Here is a 17,250-nt window from a genome sequence, read left to right as displayed (position 1 = left end):
TGAAGCAGAAAAAATCCTTGCTCCATCAATAATTCACTTAAAAACATGGTTCCAGTGAAATGAACTCAAAAACACGTAGTGTACAATTCAAGGTCCAACAGTCAAAAATGCCAGGAAATTAAAATCATCTGTAAAGAGAAGGAAATAACAGAATTAGATGTTACAACACTAAGAAAATTTAGATAATACTTTAGAATGAAATATATACATTGTGCAACTTTCAAATAAACTATGCAACTTTCCAGTTGTACAGCAAACATTGTGCAGTGCCACTTACATGAATACATGTAAAATTGCATACCACAGATATTTCAAACCAAACCAGTAAAAAGGTGTGGGATTATGTTTTGGGGACAACTTTAATAATACATCATGTATCCTGAATGTCCATAAAAAGTCTTCAGAAACAGTTGTGCTGGTTATCCAAGGGAAACATATTGTCCATTACGCATAGCCGAAAACTTTTAACACTGGTGCTTACCCTCCCCTATACGTGTATGAGACAATTACCTTTTTATACAACTAAAAATTACTCTTGAAAGATATTTTCTTGACATATATGGTACAATTACCTTTTTATACAACAAAAAATTACTCTTGAATGTTATTTTCTTGATAATTCATATACTACAAGAAATAAAGATAATTATTTGCTTCCTATTCATTAGTTAAAATTATATTATATGTTCAGATTCCACAGCCTATTTGACTGAAAATCTTCAACAGACTAAATGATTATTTTATGGCACTAAAGGATATTACACCACAATTGGTACACTAAAAAAGTAACTGTCACACTTTATGAATCACTATTAATGTAATTAGTACATTTAGATGTAGTTGATACATAGCAGACGGACGATGATGTTTCATGGTTCATTCAGCACTGGTTTGGAGTAACTGTAAAGTAATTGTTTTCATATTTAACATGTTTGATTCTTATCTAACTTTTTAATTTCTCTTTGCTTAACACCATACTGTTTCAGAGACAAAGTTCTGCTTAAAAATCCATAAAACTTCTCTCAGTCTCTGTAATGTTAATTGTGAATTTTATTTTATCATGTCATGTTTTTGCTATAGCACACTAAGTAAGTGGTACCTTGGCTTACAATTATAAAAATATTTGTGATACAAATGCTTCTGCCTCATGTTTTATTTCATTCTATAAAACAAAACAAATATTTTTTATTCATATAAGTAACTATAAGAAAATATATCTAAAAACAAAGATGATGTGACTTACCAAACGAAAGTGCTGGCAGGTCGATAGACACACAAACAAACACAAACATACACACAAAATTCAAGCTTTCGCAACCAACGGTTGCTTCATCAGGAAAGAGGGAAGGAGAGGGAAAGACGAAAGGATGTGGGTTTTAAGGGAGAGGGTAAGGAGTCATTCCAATCCTGCGAGCGGAAAGACTTACCTTAGGGGGAAAAAAGGACAGGTATACACTCGCACACACACACATATCCATCCCCACATACACAGACACAAGCAGACATTTGTAAAGGCAAAGAGTTTGGGCAGAGATGTCAGTCGAGGCAGAAGTACAGAGGCAAAGATGTTGTTGAAAGACAGGTGAGGTATGAGCGGCGGCAAATTGAAATTAGCGGAGATTGAGGCCTGGCGGATAACGAGAAGAGAGAATATACTGAAGGGCAAGTTCCCATCTCCAGAGTTCTGACAGGTTGGTGTTAGTGGGAAGTATCCAGATAACCCGGACGGTGTAACACTGTGCCAAGATGTGCTGGCCGTGCACCAAGGAATGTTTAGCCACAGGGTGATCCTCATTACCAACAAACACTGTCTGCCTGTGTCCATTCATGCGAATGGACAGTTTGTTGCTGTAACTATAAGAAAAAATATCTAAAAACAAAGATGATGTGACTTACCATACGAAATTGCTGGCAGGTCGATAGACACACAAACAAACACAAACATACACACAAAATTCAAGCTTTCGCAACCAAACTTCGCCACCAAACTTCGCAACAATCTGTCCATTCGCATGAATGGACACAGACAGACAGTGTTTGTTGGTAATGAGGATCACCCTGTGGCTAAACACGCCCTGATGCACTTCCAGCACATCTTGGCACAGTGTTACACCGTCTGGGTTATTTGGATACTTCCCACTAACACCAACCTGTCAGAACTCTGGAGATGGGAACTTGCCCTTCAGTATATTCTCTCTTCTCGTTATCCGCCAGGCCTCAATCTCCGCTAATTTCAATTTGCCGCCGCTCATACCTCACCTGTCTTTCAACAACATCTTTGCCTCTGTACTTCTGCCTCGACTGACATCTCTGCCCAAACTCTTTGCCTTTACAAATGTCTGCTTGTGTCTGTGTATGTGGGGATGGATATGTGTGTGTGTGCGAGTGTATACCTGTCCTTTTTTCCCCCTAAGGTAAGTCTTTCCGCTCGCAGGATTGGAGTGACTCCTTACCCTCTCCCTTAAAACCCACATCCTTTCGTCTTTCCCTCTCCTTCCCTCTTTCCTGATGAAGCAACCATTGGTTGCGAAAGCTAAAATTTTGTGTGTATGTTTGTGTTTGGTTGTGTGTCTATCGACCTGCCAGCACTTTCATTTGGTAAGTCACATCATCTTTGTTTTTAGATATATTTTTCCCATGTGGAATGTTTTTCTCTATTATATTCATAACTATAAGAAAACATGCAACACACTTTAAGAAGGTTATGATTATCCTTTTTGTCATATATTGTCCGTTTGAATGAAGATACTAATATTACAAACTTTGTTAGATTGCCCTGCTCAATCTTTTGAAAACCATTGGTGTGAAGATAGATGTGTTCATTGGTTCATGCCCTGCAAAGACTTATGCTGAAGGAGGCTACACAATTGAAGAAGCTGTACGTGCTGCCTATGAGTTGGATATTGAAGAGCGCCATGGTAAGAAGAAGTTGGTACATTTACAGGGTTTTTCTGCAGTATTATTAAAAATATTTTTGTTCTAATACTAATACAGCTCTTCATATAGTTTTCTCAGTTATTAGTCCTAAATTTGCTGTTTATTTATGTGATACATAGCCATCTGATGTACTGTATTAAATGTTCTTTGAAGAACACTGCAGTCAGAAACTGAGAGTTAATTATTTTCCATCTGTTGAAAATCATGAAGTGACCACTGGATTCAGATTCAATGGCTCCCAGAAAAGCCGCATATTCATTAATAGGGGTACATATTCCTGCTCTAAAAGACAGCAAAGACTGTTGCTGGTCAGATACGTGGCATTTCAATCTTTATCAAAGAAACAAATAATTTAAAATATGTTGTGATAAATGTAAGTTTTGTATGTGTAGAAGCAGTTTTTGAAGTTTCAGAAATATTGACACCAAGTCAACAAATGTATATGTATCAGTGTACAGCGTGCCCAGTAATAATGAAGAATTGTTGACATAAAATCTCAAAGAATTGATAAATAATGCTCTTAAGATATAAAAATTGTGGAGTTCTGAAATTTGGCTATTTCAAGATAGATATTAGGTATAATACCAAACATGTGAAGCACCTGTTAGACACATTAAGATCACTAAACTTGTACTGTCTAAATGACAAACCCACCAGGGTCAATGCATGCTTAAATAATATAATCTGTAACTTTCAGCCAAATAAAACTTAAATTGGTACTGTAAACCTTGGGATATCAGATCACACAGAGATGTAGTTTAGACATCCTCTAAACAACAAAGCAGACAGTCATTCTTCATTTGTGTGACCATATTGTCCACAGTTGCTTTACAATTCTTGAGGGTATTTTTGTTCTGTCACTGCAGTGACACAACAAAAATACCCTCAACACCTAAATTGGGATACAGTATTAACTAATAATATGTCTACCAGCAAATCAACATAGAAATTTTTAGAATTATTAGCAGAAAACCTTGACTCAAGTTGTCCCAAATACCACAAAAAACACACAAAACAATCTATGTAATAAATCTCAAGAACTGAAAAACTGACACACGCCACACCTGAGCAGACTTGAGGGGGAGATAATGGTGCACTATGACAAATTGCAACAGAGTCAGGCTGAGAAGAAAATTTACACAAAAGTGAGAAAGATGTATAAATCAGAAATTAGAGCAGCCAAGAGAAAATCCAATGATAGTTACATACTCAATTCAACAAATAAGTGTAAAGCAGCATGGATAGTTATAAAAACAGATATAATCTCTGAAAATAAGCACAATATCATTCATATTCAACCAAACATCTTAAACAAACACCTGTTCTATCTCAAATAAAATCTCACTGAAGATGCAAATAAATCTTTAGTTGTGCTCCCAGCTCTAGATAGTAAGCAACAGGACAAGTTCTGCTGGTTTCATATATCATATGACAGGTTAATGAAGCAATTGCCAAAATCAGCAACTCAAAGACAGAAGACTTCTATGGAATTTTTAATAAAATATATAGAAAGGAGTACTACTGCCACTAATCTAAATCATCAGTCAAATGCCATGTGAAAAAATCTTACCAGATTTCCTAAAAGTTACTGTAAGAAAGGTGATAAAGCATTCCATGACAAATGTTGTCCCATACAACTCACTCCAGTCATATAAAATATTACAGAATATCATATGCACAAACAAATATGTGATTCTTTTGAGACTAAGAAAACAGCCGGTGCAACTCTTCTAGCTTTGAGGAAAGCTATTGATACTGTCTTGCATACTATACTTATCCAAAAGCTCCAGTGCTATGCAATTGCAAAGAATGCTCTTCACCTTACTGAGCCATACCTAAGCAACAGAGTGCAGATAGTAACTATAAACAATGAAAGGTAGACTCATTATTTCTTACAAAAGGCATTCCGCAGGGCTCAGTCCCAGGTCCATTCCTGTAAATATAAATGACTTACTCTCATTCCTGTCATGTGTGGCAGTATTGCACACAGATTATACAACTCTAATCACACAAGAAATGAGCTGCAACATAATGTTAATATAACAATGAATCGATGCATTAACTGGTTCCAGGCAAATTATTTACAAATTAATAACAATAAAGATGAAGACACTGTTTTCAAATTAAGTGTCCCCAACAGAAATAAAAAAAATTATCAAACTGTTAAGTTTCTACATAAATCAGAAGCTCAGGTGGGTGGTCACATAGAAAAATTGTGCTCCAAACTTTATCAGTTGATTTATTTGTTGTACAGACTGAGGAATAATGTAAACAAAATGCTACCAGTATATGCATATTCTGCATCTTTCCACTCCCACATTACCTATGGAACTCTTCTATGGGGTAACTGCCCCAGCTCATGTATAGCAGCACTTCCGCCAAGAGAATCTTGTAAAGATGACTTCAAAGTGCTCAATAGTTGCCTTCTCAGCTTTAAAGAGAATTTAAATAATTTTAACCTTGTGATGCCTTATAGCACATTTAAGATTTTTCTAGCAGAGTGGCTTAAGATGAAAGCATACTGCTACATAAAAGAGTATGATAATTCAGATTTAAATGACATAAATTTCTGAGTACTGTCATACTTAGTTGTAATAAGCTTCTGGTTAAAATGCTCTTGCATGTATAATTTTCACATTACGTATAACAATGTTTCACAAATGTAATTATCATGAATTGTTTTTATGTATCTCTTGTCTATTAGTTTTATATGTAAATATTTACACGAATAGCGTGTAAAATGTTCAAGGGTGAATAAATTTTATTTTATTTTAAATTCTATTGGTTAGATATCCTTTGTCTGCAGTGTATCACAGAAACACAGCTAACAGCATGTCTTTTTAAGAAGATTTACAGTACGAATGATAGGAACTGACTTACAAAGCAGACACTGCAGCTCAAACATTTATTTTCTTTTTCGTATGTTTCTATGAGGTAGTGAGAGTACAAATGAACAAGAACCAAAAGGACATAAAGATACCTCATAGCACTAAATTATCTTGTGGCAGGAAGAGAGAAAAATTTGCTTTAAAGGACAGGTTGTGACCAAGAAGTGGAGTTACATTTCCAGTTACGAGATAAACTTTTAAGTACTGGTGATTGTTAATGTAGCTGGATACCAGAAAATATATTGTCTGTCAATAGTACCAAGAAAATTATTGAAATAAAAAAGGAAAAACTGCCAAGATGCTAAGCATCAAGGAACAAATAAAAAGAGTGAGTTGAATAATATTCAGACAACACATAAGGAAAATATGAAGACACAATGACATTGATGGGTGCAACATTCTGTAACAGCAGCCTAAAAACTCTTAATATTTAATGATAAACAATCAAATACAATAGATTTATTTGAACAGATGCTTTACAAAACACCATTATATTTGTTTCATAAATACCGGCACTAAAGGTAGTGCAAAATTCATTAGATTGCTGAAAAGCTACAAGTCTTCTGACTATTCAGATTGGTGTCAGACGTTGGAATCCCCAAGAATTCAGTCTAAAGGGAGGCCAAAAAATTTGGGTACGGTAAGGGAATGAGCAGAGAGTAGTAAATGATTAATTTTGACAGAGATCTTATTACACTGAGTATCAAAATGCAGTAAAGAATCTATGAAAACTGATAATAGCCTTAATCATTTATTTTAAGTGAACAAAGACCCCATTCAAAACCTCTGACCTGCACATTTGAGTCATATTCTTTACAAAAAAGCCATTGACACCCTATTTGGAAGAAAGTTAAGTTTTAAGAAAGTGTTTTAAAGAAAGAAACAATTTAATGTGGTCGACAACAAAGTGGAACTTAAGGCCACAGCATGGAATACTAATGAACCATCAATACATCAATACAACCTGAAATTCACTAAAACTTAAATATGTTTCTAAAAAACCAATTTCAGTTGTCTGATACTGTAGTTACATAAAATTTTTAGATTTTACAGTTTTTGGTAAAAGCCTGAACTAGTAATAATACAAGAATGTGCTGTTGAACTGTATAAAATTTAAATTTCCACTCTTGGCTTGCAACTCAGTAACATGTTCTGAGAGTAGCTCACAGTAAATTATATAGCATGTGTCTTCTTCTTGAAGCCTAATCTTAGTGCTTAAAGATAATATCAAGACTCAAGCTTGCAAGGAAAAGAAAATTGTTAATGATCAGAACTACATAACTACGAATGAGATAAATCACAAGAAAGTAAATGAAGCTAACAGCAAATTATTCTACTTATGTGGATGGTGTCATCTTCAGCCATTAATAGCACGAGAGACTGCCTCTGTCATGCGAGTCTGTCACTTCCTAGTTCAGGCTGAATTTACAAAATTTTGAACAGAGCTAAACAAGTATACAACAAATTCCTGTAACATAAAACAATTATTGCAAGCACTTAACTGTACAGAAAACACACAAGGTATGTTACTTACCAGTTGAAATTGGAATCTATAGTTATCCTATGTACCCGTGGTCTAGGGGTAACGTCTTTGATTCATAATCAAAACGTCTTCGGTCCCGGGTTCGATCCCCGCCACTGCCTAAATTTTGATAAATAATCAGCATTGGCGGCCGAAGACTTCCGGCATAAGAAGTCAGCCTCATTCTGCCAATGTTCTTGTCAAAGAGGGCGGAGGAGCGGATAGAGGTTCAGGGCACTCTCTTGTCCTAGGGGTGGGAAATTGCCCCTAAAGGCGGAAGAATCAGCAATGATCAACGACATGAGGATGCAGAAGGCAACGGAAACCACTGCATTAAAGACACGTAACGTGTATCCACAGGACATGTGGCCTGTAATTGAAGAAGTGTCATGATGATCCCTCCATTGGCAAAAGATTCCGGAATAGTCCCCCATTCGGATCTCCGCGAGGGGACTGCCAAGGGGGAGGTTACCATGAGAAAAAGATTGAATAATCAACGAAAGGATAACGTTCTACGAGTTGGGGCGTGGAATGTCAGAAGCTTGAACGTGGTACGGAAACTAGAAAATCTGAAAAGGGAAATGCAAAGGCTCAATCTAGATATAGTAGGGGTCAGTGAAGTGAAGTGGAAGGAAGACAAGGATTTCTGGTCAGATGAGTATCGGGTAATATCAACAGCAGCAGAAAGTGGTATAACAGGTGTAGGATTCATTATGAATAGGAAGGTAGGGCAGAGGGTGTGTTACTGTGAACAGTTCAGTGACCGGGTTGTTCTAATCAGAATCAACAGCAGACCAACACCGACAACGATAGTTTAGGTATACATGCCGATGTTGCAAGCTGAAGATGAACAGATAGAGAAAGTGTATGAGGATATTGAAAGGGTAATGCAGTATGTAAAGGGGGACGAAAATCTAATAGTCATGGGCGACTGGAATGCAGTTGTAGGGGAAGGAGTAGAAGAAAAGGTTACAGGAGAATATGGGCTTGGGACAAGGAATGAAAGAGGAGAAAGACTAATTGAGTTCTGTAACAAGTTTCAGCTAGTAATAGCGAATACCCTGTTCAAGAATCACAAGAGGAGGAGGTATACTTGGAAAAGGCTGGGAGATACGGGAAGATTTCTATTAGATTACATCATGGTCAGGCAGAGATTCCGAAATCAGATACTGGACTGTAAGGCGTACCCAGGAGCAGATATAGACTCAGATCACATTATGGTAGTGATGAAGAGTAGGCTGAAGTTCAAGACATTAGTCAGGAAGAATCAATACGCAAAGAAGTGGGATACGGAAGTACTAAGGAATGATGAGATCCGTTTGAAGTTCTCTAACGCTATAGATGCAGCAATAAGGAATAGCGCAGTAGGCAGTACAGTTGAAGAGGAATGGACATCTCTAAAAAGGGCCATTACAGAAGTTGGGAAAGAAAACATAGGTACAAAGAAGGTAGCTGCGAAGAAACCATGGGTAACAGAAGAAATACTTCAGTTGATTGATGAAAGGAGGAAGTACAAACATGTTCCAGGAAAATCAGGAATACAGAAGTACAAGTCGCTGAGGAATGAAATAAATAGGAAGTGCAGGGAAGCTAAGACGAAATGGCTGCAGGAAAAATGTGAAGATATCGAAAAAGATATGATTGTCAGAAGGACAGACTCAGCATACAGGAAAGTCAAAACAACCTTTGGTGACATTAAATGCAATGGTGGTAACATTAAGAGTGCAACAGGAATTCCACTGTTAAATGCAGAGGAGAGAGCAGATAGGTGGAAAGAATACATTGAAAGCCTCTATGAGGGTGAATATTTGTCTGATGTGATAGAAGAAGAAACAGGAGTCGATTTAGAAGAGATAGGGGATCCAGTATTAGAATCGGAATTTAAAAGAGCTTTCGAGGACTTACGGTCAAATAAGGCAGAAGGGATAGCTAACATTCCATCAGAATTTCTAAAGTCATTGGGGGAAGTGGCAATAAAACGACTTTTCACATTGGTGTGTAGAATATATGAGTCTGGCGACATACCATCTGACTTTCGGAAAAGCATCATCCACACAATTCCGAAGACGGTAAGAGCTGACAAGTGCGAGAATTATCGCACAATCAGCTTAACAGCTCATGCATCGAAGCTGCTTACAAGAATAATATACAGAAGAATGGAAAAGAAAATTGAGAATGCGCTAGGTGACGATCAGTTTGGCTTTAGGAAAAGTAAAGGGTCGAGAGAGGCAATTCTGACGTTACGGCTAATTATGGAAGCAAGGCTAAAGAAAAATCAAGACACTTTCATAGGATTTGTCGACCCGGAAAAAGCGTTCGACAATATAAAATGATGCAAGCTGTTCAAGATTCTGAAAAAAGTAGGGGTAAGCTATAGGGAGAGACGGGTCATATACAATATGTACAACAACCAAGAGGGAATAATAAGAGTGGATGATCAAGAACGAAGTGCTCATATTAAGAAGGGTGTAAGACAAGGCTGTAGCCTTTCGCCCCTACTCTTCAATCTGTACATCGAGGAAGCAATGATGGAAATAAAAGAAAGGTTCAGGAGTGGAATTAAAATACAAGGTGAAAGGATATCAATGATACGATTCGCTGATGACATTGCTATCCTGAGTGAAAGTGAAGAAGAATTAAATGATCTGCTGAATGGAGTGAACAGTCTAATGAGTACACTGTATGGTTTGAGAGTAAATCGGAGAAAGACGAAGGTAATGACAAGTAGTAGAAATGAGAACAGCGAGAAACTTAACATCAGGATTGATGGTCACGAAGTCAATGAAGTTAAGGAATTCTGTTACCTAGGCAGTAAAATAACAAATGACGGACGGAGCAAGGAGGACATCAAAAGCAGACTCGCTATGGCAAAAAAGGCATTTCTGGCCAAGAGAAGTCTACTAATATCAAATACCGGCCTTAATTTGAGGAAGAAATTTCTGAGGATGTACGTCTGGAGTACAGCATTGTATGGTAGTGAAACATGGACTGTGGGAAAACCGGAAGAGAAGAGAATCGAAGCATTTGAGATGTGGTGCTATAGACAAATGTTGAAAATTAGGTGGACTGATAAGGTAAGGAATGAGGAGGTTCTACGCAGAATCGGAGAGGAAAGGAATATGTGGAAAACACTGATAAGGAGAAGGGACAGGATGATAGGACATCTGCTAAGACATGAGGGAATGACTTCCATGGTACTAGAGGGAGCTGTAGAGGGCAAAAACTGTAGAGGAAGACAGAGATTGGAATATGTCAAGCAAATAATTGAGGACGTAGGTTGCAAGTGCTTTCTGAGATGAAGAGGTTAGCACAGGAAAGGAATTCATGGCGGGCCGCATCAAACCAGTCAGTAGACTGATGACCAAAAAACAAAAAAAAGTTATTCATACTTCCACATTTACAACAGTTCAGTTTATACTAGAACAACAAACAACATGACCAGCCACCAGATCACTGCAAAGTAAAGTACTACTTAGAACACTGCAAGCTACTCAAGTACTTAATGAATCTTCCTGATGTTTCTCATAAATATTATTTAACCATGGTACTAAGAACTATTCTAGCAATATAAAACAGTTTCTCCCAGTATTTTGGAACATTGTTTGAACATTAACAGTTTCCTCTGACTGTAACAATAACATCATGGCTATCCTAGAAGTATGACTATGACTCCTGTGATTAGCTTTTCATAATGCTGAGAACGTGCCACAGTACTGGTGAGAATTCAGCACTGACGTATATTCCAGAATGATGACTGAGCTGCACAAATGCACCTCACTGCACTGCAGTGCACCACCAAGATACTTCCACCACTCGCACGAGTGAACACTGCCCTCACTACCACAAAAACTGATACCCACAGTCTCCACTCTTCACCTGACACACACATGGTGGGCCATCTGTACTGGCACATGTTGCAAACTTGAGGCATTAACCACTGGAAACACAGCCTTGCACCACTGGTGACATGACTCTCCACAACCCTGCTGATATCTAGTTACACCATGCATACACCTAAATAGCCCAGCTTTCTGTCCTTGCTGCCCTCTAGAGAGAAAACTAAAGACCACAATTGATGAAACCAAAGAGTCAGCAAAGTTTTGCGAGATCGACAAGTATGACTGGAGGGATAGGTTGTTGGCGCACAGCTCAGTTTCACTGTTGTGTTGCCAGTGAGACAACACCATTGCCATTACTTCACCATGAGCTGAGTGATGTAGCACAGTGGCACTGCAGCTGGGAGAATGCTACATGTGCACATTCCTCTCCCCCCCTCCCCCCCCCCCCTTCCCCCTCCACCCAGGGGGCTCACGGTTGTTCCATGAGTTTGTGCGTGGCACACACAAGGTCCCAAGCTATCACAGCCTTTTTTTCCTTCCTGGGCTGCTTTTCCTTTACCATGACGCTTCTTCCCTCTGCTCCCTCCTTCCCCTCTCTCAGTGTTATGATTTATGTCGACCTGGCTATTCATGTGGTTCCCTGTAGTCTGTGCAATTTTGTTCCTCTTACTTGTTCTCTCTCCTCATTTTTGGCATTTAGTTCCTTCTTTGTGTTTGATGTCCACTTCAAAATTTTCTGTCTTTAGTGTGAGCCATTTGAGGAAGGAGGCCCTCTCTACCATCTATGGCATGGATTCCTCACCCCTCTTCCTTCCCCTCTCCCTTCCCCTGTAGCGCTATGTCACCAGCATGTGTAGCCAGTCCATGTGGTGAGGCTGTTATGCACCCATCTGGCTGAGGCCCCTGACAACACAGGGATCACACTATTGATACCTGAGCTGTTGCCTCTCCGTGTATACCAAGGAGGGGCTACTTGTCATGTTGGAGCACCGGAACTTGCAGCAATGGCCACTGTGCCAGATGTCTGTTGCTGTGGGTGGCTGGCACCCATAGGGAGAGTCCCTGATCAGAGTGGGTGGTTTGAGAGTGGATGCTTGGTGCGTGGAGTGTATCAAGCTGCCAAACTCTGGCCATTCTCAAAAGGCCATCTTTTCGAATGGTAAAGGATCATTGAATGCTGCTTTGTATGACCTGGCAGCCTACCCTTCACTGACTACACTATGGGAGGAGGGCCATGCTCGCCATCTTGGGATGAAACACTTTCAACACTTTCCTCCGCTATCTAGTCTGTACTAGGACGGACAGGGCTATATTCACTGTCATAAAGCCATTGTTTTTTTGTAGAAAATAGCAAGGACAGGTTTGACGAAGTGAAGTCTCTCAGTAAGATACGGTTGGACTCCCTGCTGATCAAAACATCTTGCAGCCCAGTCTGTAGGTCTTCGTGCTTGTGTGATTGTCTTGCCAACCAGTGTCTATTACCCATCACCAGTCTGAATATGGTTCAGGGAGTGATTTTTTGTAAGGACTTCATCCTGAAAACTGGTGAGGAACTCCTGGCTAATCTGGAGCGACATGGCGTCCATTTTGTTCAACGTGTGGAGAAGGCTCGTAAAGACAACCACACTGATATTGGTGCCTTCATTCTGGCTTTCAAGGGAGATACCCTCCCAGAGAAGGCCAAGGTTATGTGCTACAGATGTGACGTCAAGCCATACATCTCATCACCTGTGAGGTGCTTTTGGTGGTTGTGTTTTTGGCATATGTCTTCCCGCTGTATGGTGGACCCTCTGTGTGGTGACTGGCCACCCACTCCATGAGGTAAGCCATTGTGTTCTGCCACCTGTGTATGTCAATTGTCATGACTGCCATTCTTGCTCTCCAGACTATCCAGCTTCCAAGAGAGAAAAGAAGATCCAAGAGTACAAGTCCCTGAATTGCCTGTCTTATGCTGAGGCTCGCCAAAAATATGAAAAACTCCACCCAGGGTCACTTTCTTCAACTTTTGCCTCTGTTACATCCTTTCATCCTCCTCACTCTTCCTTACTCCAGCTCATCCCCTGCAGCTCCCACGTCCTCCCCTCCAGGAGCCACTCTCCCTCCCCAGCCAAAGAAGTGCCCCTACTACCACAACTCAGGCACGAGACGCACTACCTGTGTGCCCCAAGGGTTGCCCGCTCTATTTCAGTTCCGGACCTTTCAGAAGCCCGCTATCCTTTTGTGTCCTGCCCTCCTCCAGTTCTGAAAAAGAAGAAGAAACATATGTCCCAGGACAAAGCCTCCAGTGCGATCTCTCCTCTCTCAACCTGAGTCTGACATTGACATCTTATTTATGGATGACCACTGACCAAGTGTCACGATCTCCCCTCAGCTTCTTTACATCGAACCGGGACTCTCGCTACACAGTAATCCAGCAGAATTGCAATGGATATTATTGTCACCTATGGAAAATGCAACATCTTATCTCCTATTATTCTGCATTCTGTCTTGTTCTTCAAGAAACACACTTCTGTGATAACCACTCTCTAGTGTTTTGTGGTTATCAGGAGTTCTGTCAGAACTGTGCTGACCCCAGAATAACATCTGGAGGAGTCTGCACTTTGTGATTTGCACCTATGTCATTACTGATTGGATCACCCTTCCTACCAACCTGGAAGCAATAATGGTTAGAGTGGAAATGACCCTGGTGATCACTATTTGCAATGTCTACCTACCTCCAGTTGTGCCACTTCCTTATGGTCAACTGTGTACCTTAATACAGGAAGTCTCACTTCCATATCTCCTCCTTGGGGACTTCAGTGCACGCTACATCCTGTTAGGGAGTGCCACTTATATGGGTAGGGGTCTTCTAATTGACCAACTTATTGCAGATGTTGATTTGTGTCTCCTCAATGACAGTTCTCCTACCCACTTCAGTGCCACTCATGGCACCTTTACTGTTATCAATCTCACACTCTCCTCCCCTGTGTTTCTCGATTCCCTAATTGGTCACCCCATGATGGTCTTTCTGGCTGTGATCACTTTCTGGTGATTCTGTCATACACCTACTACTGCCAGGCAGACAGGCCCCCACATTGTGCACTCTGCTGGGCCAGTTGGCCTTTATATACATCTGCTGAGCACTTTGACACCTCTCTCTCTAATTGCATTGATGCTGTCGTGCAGAGTGTCTCTGTCACTATTCTTCATGCTGCTAGCACCGCCATCTTCCTATCCACAGGATCCCCCTGGCACCATGGTGGACCAAGGATGTAGCAGTTGCTGCCCAGGACTGCCAACAGGTGTTGCAGTGATTTAAATGACACCCTTCACAGACCAACCTCCTCACTTGCTACCTTATTAAGCAGAGTAAAAAGGAATGCTGGGAGTGCTATGTTTCCTCCCGCCTCTTCATTGCATATTTGGTCCAGGCTTCATGGTCTTCCAGGCTCCCAGTGACAATCAACTGTCCAGGATCTTCTGCTCCAGAGTGCTGTATGCTGATCCATTAGTCCTTGCTGAACACCTCACAACACACTTTGCAACAGTATCGGCATCCTCTTCCTATTCTGCTAGCTTTCTCCAGCAGAAATGCTAGGTTGGAACAGACCCCATTTGTTTCAACCCCACTAAGCTGACCCCTACGATGAACCCTTTACTGAATGAGAATTCTCACAGGCTCTTACCTCTTCACATGACGTGGCCTCAGACCCGGATTCCATCCATAACCAGACGATCCAATTTTTGGATGCTACCCAGAGGCAACATCTACTTAGAGCCTTCAGCTGCATTTGGCTCACGGGTGTCTTCCCCTCACAATAGCGAGACAGTACAGTTATCCCCGTCTTTGAGCCTGGGAAGAACCCAACATCTCCCGACAGCTATTGCCCATGTACTGTGTAAACTGCTTGAGATTATGTTGGGTACACAAATCTCAGGTCCTTTTGTCGCTGTACCAGTGAGGCTTCCAGGAAAGACGGTCTACAACTGACCATTTACTTAGATTGGAAACAGCCATCTGACAGGCATTTACTAATCGCCAGCACCTTGTCACATCTTCTTTGATCTACACAAGACATATGAGACTGCATGGCGCATTCACATTTTAGTTACCCTCCATGAATGGAGCTTTCGCGACCCCCTTCCAATTTTTATCTGAAAGTTTTTATCCCACCAGCTCTTCCGGGTTCAAGTTGGCACTTCACTCAGCACCCCTCAGAGACAGGAGAACAGTTTCCTACAGGGTCCTGTGTTAAGTGCCATTCTCTTCCTCATATCCATCAATGGGCTTGTAACGTCTGTTGGTCCTCTGGTTACCCCAGCATTGTATGTGGATGATTGTTGCATGTGTTGCAACTCCCACTTGATAGCATCTGCTGAGTGCCAGCTCCAAGGTGCCATCTGAAGGACCTTTGCATTGGCCGTCTTCAATGGCCTCCAATTTCCTCCCCCAAAATGTGGGATACACATTTTTGCCATCATCCCATAGTATACCCTGATCCAAAGCTTTAATTAGGCAACTAGCTCCTACATGTTATAGCACAGTTCCATTTTGTGTGCTTTAGTTTTAATAAAAAGCTGACATGGCTGCCGCATATTCGCCACCTGAAGACTACATACATGTGGAAGCATTAAGCTCTCTGCCTCCTGGCCCACACATCTTGGGGTGCAGATTGTACTACTCTTCTCCATCTTTATCATGCTCTGGTTTTGTACAGACTAGATTATGGTATCAGGTTTATGGCTCAGCAGCTCCTTCCACTCTGAAAATACTTGATCCTGTTCACCATTGTGGGGCGTGTTTGGCTATTGGTGCCTTTTGCACTAGCCCCATTGACAGTCTCCTTGCAGAAGCAGGGATTCCTCCTGTACAAGAACGATAGAGCCAACTCCTGGTTTCTTAAGCAATCGCCATTTGCTGATTCCCTGTCCTCTTTGCAAATGAGGGATGTCTACCTCCTGATAACCGCCCATGGATGGGATTGCCAATTGGAATGTATCTCACTTCCCTATATTGGGATATCCATCTCCATTCACTGAAATGTGCCCCATGTATTTCCTCCCACATCCCTCTTGGATGGTGCCTAGACTACAGAGTAGGACTGACCTATTCCAGGATCCTAAGGTGTCTGTCACCCCTGTGGTGGTATTCTGGTGTCTTGTATGTTCCATCCTTATAGAGTTCCAGGATAGTACCATCTTCTACGTTATGGTTGAAAGACAGTAGATAGGGCAAGATATACTTTCATGTCTCCTACTTGTTTAGAACACCATTTATTGCTGAGATCATGTAGTGTGTTCACAACAGAACTGCTGGCCATTAACAGGGTCCTCCACTTTGTTACTCAGGCCTCCATCCACAGTGTTATGATATGTACCAACTCAGTGAACAGCCTGCATGCTATAGATTGATGCTATTCTCGTCAGCCTTTGGTCTCTGCTATCCATGACCCTCTCTTTGCCCTTGGCCATGCTGTTTGCTCTGTTGTCTTTCTGTGGGTCTGAAGTCATATGAGCATCCGAGGGAATGGACTGTCTGACCATTTAGCTAGAGAAGGGAGGGAATCTGAACTTGAATCTAATAACAATTTTTCCTCTAAATGTTTTGTATCAAATATCAAAACAATTTTTGTTTTTACATATACTGGATCTACTGTGACCAATTACCACATGCAAAACAAAATGCCTAACATTTGTATAATTAATAAAATTTCTGGGAAGAATGTTGGTACCAGAAGCACTATAATCAACTAAAATACTTCGTTTCTTATGGCATTCATATTAAAATTATCCATATGAAAATGTTTTTAAGTATGTATCTACATAACATTTTTAAAAATTTGTTTGTTGTTGTGTGAATTTTATGTGGTAAATAGCAATATGAAAGTTACCAAATTGTTAGTGAGTACTGTCATGTGTAATGTTTGGAGCCAGTTAACATTTGTTACCACAATGAGTAGGACATTAAGATGAAATATGTGAAGTATTCTCTATGCTTTACAATCTGGCTAAAGTTGGCAGTGCACAGAAGGAAGAGCAGAAAACAAATCGTCTGCAATAGTAAATGTGTTTCATCAGTGAATAG

General features: G+C 40.4%; 1 protein-coding gene across 1 annotated transcript in view; it reads left to right on the top strand.

The window, feature by feature from the left end:
* Positions 1-17,250, top strand: part of LOC126203689 (fatty acid synthase-like) — a 469,334-nt gene that overhangs the window by 120,474 nt on the left and 331,610 nt on the right. Inside the window, exon 11 of the mRNA XM_049938059.1 lies at positions 2,771-2,918. Within this exon, the coding sequence (XP_049794016.1) occupies positions 2,771-2,918 (148 nt within the window). The remainder of the gene's footprint in view (positions 1-2,770; positions 2,919-17,250) is intronic.

The sequence above is a fragment of the Schistocerca nitens genome, chromosome 9, assembly GCF_023898315.1.
Source record: "Schistocerca nitens isolate TAMUIC-IGC-003100 chromosome 9, iqSchNite1.1, whole genome shotgun sequence".
NCBI classification, from domain to species: Eukaryota; Metazoa; Arthropoda; class Insecta; order Orthoptera; family Acrididae; genus Schistocerca; species Schistocerca nitens.
This window is presented reverse-complemented; position numbering and strand designations above follow the sequence as displayed.